This window comes from Terrapene carolina, unplaced genomic scaffold (assembly GCF_002925995.2).
Source record: "Terrapene carolina triunguis isolate 2854851 unplaced genomic scaffold, T_m_triunguis-2.0 Scaffold13033, whole genome shotgun sequence".
Classification (NCBI taxonomy): Eukaryota; Metazoa; Chordata; order Testudines; family Emydidae; genus Terrapene; species Terrapene triunguis.
In genome coordinates this window covers 1-5,887 of record NW_020677384.1, presented here as the reverse complement: position 1 = coordinate 5,887, position 5,887 = coordinate 1, and the positions used below count along the sequence as shown (strand labels likewise).

Below are 5,887 nucleotides of genomic sequence, written 5' to 3'. Positions count from 1 at the left end.
TCCCTGGAGAAGAGCTATGAGCTGCCTGATGGCCAGGTGATCACTATTGGGAATGAAAGGTTCCGGTGCCCAGAGGCCATCTTCCAGCCCTCCTTCCTGGGGATGGAGTCCTGTGGCATTCACGAGACCACTTTCAACTCCATCATGAAGTGTGACGTTGATATCCGAAAGGACCTCTATGCTAACACAGTGCTGTCTGGCGGTACCACCATGTATCCTGGCATCGCTGACCGAATGCAGAAGGAGATCACGGCCCTGGCACCCAGCACGATGAAAATCAAGATCATTGCCCCACCGGAGCGTAAATATTCTGTCTGGATTGGTGGCTCCATCCTGGCTTCTCTCTCCACCTTCCAGCAGATGTGGATCAGCAAGCAGGAATATGATGAGTCTGGCCCATCCATTGTCCATCGTAAATGCTTCTAAAGAGGGTCCCAGCAGGTGTGCTCAGCCTCTGCTGATGGGGTTACACACAGTATAATTGTCAGGGCAAATGTATTTACCAAATTGAGTAGTTACTTGTAAACTTTGCCCTTGAAAAGCCTTTCATGTTGGACCAATATTGTTTGATTTACTCCCCTCCCCTTATGTTTAACTTGACTATACCTTTAATGTACTGTGCAGTAACTATATCCTGTGCATCATAAGCTCTGTTACAGGTTGCACGTGACCAAGGTTACAGTTAACTGTATTAGTGAAGAGAGCGCTACCTGTTAGGCTTTAGTTTTCCTGTGGTTGACTAGTGACCCTTTACTTCCCCCCACCCCACCCCCCAGCTATAAATTCCCTGGGGCTGGAGACTAGACTAAGGGTGGTTGACTTGCCATTGCATCAAAGTTACATTGTAAACTCAGAAGTAGATTTGTAACTAACCCTAAAGGTGATAACTGTAATGTCACTGACCGCTCCTTGTATAAGGCAAACTAATAAACTTCCATGGTTTACAAAGTTGTCATAATTGTATGCCTGGACTCTCACGTGGTCTGCCCTCCAGGCTGAATGAGCCTGGTCATCTCACTTTTTAATAAAACCATCATATATTGGCTAAATCATAATTCTAACTCTTGCATGCCAAATTGGTGATGTACAGAAGGCTGATGCCTCAGTAGGAACAGTTGTGCTGGACACATGTACTCTCTCACTCCGAAGTAGAGAGAATAAAGTCTTTAAATATTGAATTTGTGGTAATGTGGTATTGGAGCTATCAACCTCGTACTCAGTTTGTAGATGGGGGTTCCTTTTATGCATTGTTCTCTGACATTGAAAGACAAAGTAAGGAGAAGGGGGAACAAAAGTGCTCTGATATCTTGATGCAAAGGAAGCTAACACTTTCTAATGGTGGTGCAAGTAGGGAGATGTCTAAAAGCAAAACCAGTTTAATATAATGCAGGTAAGTCACACTTCCTGATTTTGTAGGAGTATAACTTTGCTGTTGTATAAAGAATACTTTCCTCTTAAGATTCCCTGTAGCTGAATGGCATTGGGGTGGAGTGTTTTACTGCCTCCATTGTTGTCTAGCTGAAGATTGCTTTCTACAAGGTTAACACACCAGCAAAACCATGCAAAGTTGCAGTAATTCTCCTGGGAAGAGTAACTTGCAATGGAGGTATAGAATTTTCCTACGTACAGTAAAATGAGACCTTAACCATGGTTCTAAAAACTACCACTTTGACCTTCTTTTGGAGTTGTCTTGGGGTTGGGGAAGAGAAGATACTAAACTTAATACTTGCAGTTTCCTTCAAATTCTCTCAGTAGCCTACTATAGCATGGCAAAGTGTGAATTTCTAAACAGTTTATATAGGGGCAGTTGCTAAAGAACAGGAGTACTTGTGGCACCTTAGAGACTAACATATTTATTAGAGCATAAGCTTTCGTGGGCTACAGCCCACTTCTTCGGATGCATCGAATGGAACATATATTGAGAGATAGATAGATATATACACACACACACAGAGAGAGCATGAACAGGTGGGAGTTGTCTTACCAACTCTGAGAGGCCAATTAAGAGAAAAAAAAACTTCATGCTGTATGTGTGTGTATGTATATGTATGTGTGTGTATATATATGTGTATATATGTGTGTGTGTGTGTGTGTGTGTGTGTATATCCTCAATATATGTTCCATTCTATGCATCGGAAGAAGTGGGCTGTAGCCCACGAAAGCTTATGCTCTAATAAATTTTAGTCTCTAAGGTGCCACAGGTACTCCTGTTCTTTTTGCGGATACAGACAAACACGGCTGCTACTCTGAAACCTGACCCTATATAGGAGATCAAGACGGACTCTTCAATCTCCCCCAGTCCTCAATCATGCAGTTTTCTTTTAAAATGGTCTTGTTCTGTGGGTAGGTAGGGGGAAAATACTGTCCTCAAACATCAAAATTTGAGAGCTGACCAACTGATTATTACCTCCCAGCTTCAGGCTGCCCCAAAATGACCTCACCTCTTGTTATCCCAACACCGTGCAAGCTAATACACAATTTACTTGCTAGTTTAACCCCCAACTTCCTTCTAGCAATACAGATTCCCAACTTTCTCCCTTTTGTATATGTGTGCGCCTCTTGGTTTGGCTTTCCCCATAGATACATTCAGTTCTGCCTGAATTTCTAGCCCCCTTGGTTCCTCAGTCACTTCTCTTAGCTAGCTCTTCCTTTTTCTCAGGGACTAGAGCCTTGGATGGGACCCCACTCCAGCTAGGGTCAGCCGCCTACAATGCAGAAACCCAACCTAAAGTGCCACTTTGGACCATGGTGGTCTGGCTCAAGTGACTTCCTATACAGCAGAGCACTATAGCTGAGGCAGGTTCAAGGCAATGTACTAAGCAGGGTCTCTGGTTAGTTGTGGAAGTCTGTAACCATCAAGATGTGATGTATAGTGCACTCCATGATATCAAAATTGCATGCTCCAAGGAGGGGAGAACCATGCTTTCTTACATCACTATCTCCTCTTGCTGAGATGTAGGCTCAGAATGTTTCCCCAGCTGCATCCCCTCTCCCTCCTGAGGATTGAGGGGGAGGGATGGGGACCATACAGACCTCTAGCTCTGGACTTGCTAACCTTCTTCCCAGGCTACACCCAGCTGCTGAGATACAGGGGAGAGGATCAAGAACTTGTAGCCCTACATCTCCAGCTTTGAATGGGGCAACTGGACCACTTGAAAACATGGCAATCTCAGAGAAGAAATTCCCACACCCATCCATGGCCTCTGCACTTGTTACAGCTAATCTGTGCTTAATCTACTCCACTGTTAGAGGAAACCACTTTTCCTAAATATTGGGACCTTTTGGAACTGGGGAATGGAGGCAAGAAAGTCCCATTGAAAATGGTGATTTTTATCCCAAAGGGCTGAGGGTGTCTTCAGTCACTCTGAAAACATGCTTTTCTTAGACCCCACCCTTTAGGGCTAGGGAGTAATTGCTCTCCATCCTCTAGGACTAGCTTCTACTACCTCTGAAGACCCAGGATTACAGGCAGCACCTTACTCTTGCATGACCTTAATTAATATTGGAAATACCCATCACATTTGTTTAAAAAAAGTTAGATACATTTATAAGTTTTTTTAGGAGGTTTTGCAGAGTTGACATCTGAAACCAGACTTACCAGCAGTTTCTCATTAACACATCTTAAAAGAGATGGGGGAGGGGATTAAATTCTTCCTTTCTAGTATGGGACTCAACTGTTACCTGTTCTAATTACAATAAATAATACTCATTACTTCTAAACCAGGGGGTGGCAGACTTGTTACACAAGCAAATATGCATTTAAGGAAGTGACATATTTTAACACCAGTGTTTTTAGAGACAACTTATTTGTGGGTCTTTTCTATTCTAAAGAGATCACTGAAAGATGACTACAAAAGCACACGGTGGACAGAAATATTGTATTGCAATATTAGCTTGGACTGGGATCCTACATGCTAGGTGCAATATAGACAGAAGAAACAGATGGTCCCTAGCCTCAGAGAGCTTGCAATCTAATCCAAATATAACACTATACTATACCTGGATTTTTAATAAGGCTTTGGACACAGTCCCACATGACGTTCTCATAAGCAAACTAGGGAAATGTGGTCTAGATTAAGTTACGGGGGTTGGGAGGGAAGGCAGCAAGGCTAGGTGGTAGTACTGCTGAAAAGGATCTGGAGATTATAGTGGATCAAAAATGAATATGAGTCAACAATATAATGCAGCTGTGAAAAAGGCTAATGTCATTCTGGGGTCTATGAACAGGAGTGTCATACGTAAGAGACAGGAGGCAATTGTCCCACACTGGTGAGGCCTCAGCTGGAGTATTGTGTCCAGTTCTGGGCACTGCACTCTAGGAAAGATGTGGACAAACTGGAGAGAGTCTTGAGGACAGCAACAAAAATGATAAAAGGTTTAGAAAACCTGACATATGAGGAAATGTTGAAAGACTGGACATGTTTAGTCTTGAGAATAGAAGACGGAGGGAGGACCTGATAATAGTCTTCAAATATGTTAAGGGCTGTTACAAAGAGGACTGGGATCAATTGTTCTCTGTGTCCACTGAAGATAGGACAAGAAGTAATGAGCTTAATCTGCAGCAAAGGGGATTTAGGTTAGATATTAGGAAAAACTTTCTGACTATAAGGGTATTTAAGCTCTAGAACAGACTTCCAAGGGAGGTTGTGGAATTCCCATTGCTGGAGGTTTTTAAAAACAGGTTGGACAAACACCTGTCTGGGCTGGTCTAGGTTTACTTGGTCCTGCCTCAGCACCGGGGGACAGACTTGATGATTTCTTGAGCTCCCTTCCAGCCTGATATTTCTGTGATTCTAATTTGACACAACATTCCCCTTTCCCTCATTCCCATGCTGAGGAACCCCATGCGCCCCTCTGATGCTCCCTGCTGGGGTCTTACTTCCCATACTGGAGACTTCTAGACATCACAGAGACTTCTAGAGACTCACCACCCAGCTGAGCATGACCCTCCTGCCAGATACTACCTGTCCCCATGTGACTTCCTCCTTGGAGACACCCACATGTCCTTCTCCAAGGGACACCCCGTCCATCCCCCATTCCATGGGTGCCAGTACCTCCATGATCACAGGCCCAAAATGGCATCTGGCCAGCAGAGGTGTTTTGGGTCCTGGATGCCTCTAATGTTTCCCCTGCTGTGCCACGCAGGCCTGCTGTCATAGGACAGATCACAGGCTGATGGACACTATCCCTGATGTCATGACCCAGCTATCTCCAAAGGTCACCGTCCTTCCTGGTCCCCAAGATGCCCTGCCTGCCTGACCCACTCCTCAGTACCTGCCACCCTTGGACTATGACCACTCAGCAGATTCATTACATTGTGATGCCTTGCGGGAGATGAGTCAGAACCCAACCCCAGTCTCTCTCTTCCCAGGCTGGCAAGGGCTGTGTGAACCATTGGGCTAGAAGCCGAATGAAGCAAAGCCATTGGCACAGAGGCAAAGCAGCCCTGCTTCCTGGCCTGTGCTGGATGTCAGCAAAACATGACGAAACAAATGAGGTTGGGAAAGATTCCGTTCCGTTCTCATTCACAATGCTGGAAGCAGAGCACTGCAGCCATTCTAACCTGGCCTCCTCCTCCTCTGCTTGATCCTGTCCTCCACTGCATCCCTGTGTAAGGGGACTGTTGCCCCCTTACTAACACTCAGTGGGGGTGTTTTGGTTGGCTAGCTCCCAGCACTAAAAGGGGAAGGGTCGGTGGCAAATCAGGAGCCTAAGACTGACAGTCCCCAGGAACAATGGGGAGAGGCCAATGCTCCAGATCAGCCTGATTGACAGGGCGGGCAGGCTAATCAGGGAGTCAGGAGGCCAGGGGGGTCCCGTCCGCCGTGTGAACTGGAATGGCCTGAGTCAGACAGAGTGGGGCCGAGCTAAGGAGAGAGCAGGGGCC

At 45.5% G+C, this 5,887-nt stretch overlaps 1 protein-coding gene across 1 annotated transcript; it reads left to right on the top strand.

The window, feature by feature from the left end:
- Positions 1-3: 3 nt before the first annotated feature.
- Positions 4-951, top strand: LOC113408413 (actin, muscle; the record flags this gene model as incomplete). The annotated part of the gene is made up of 1 exon (XM_026661637.1): positions 4-951. A coding segment is annotated over one exon (423 nt), but the record flags the coding sequence as incomplete, so codon positions are not given.
- Positions 952-5,887: the final 4,936 nt, after the last annotated feature.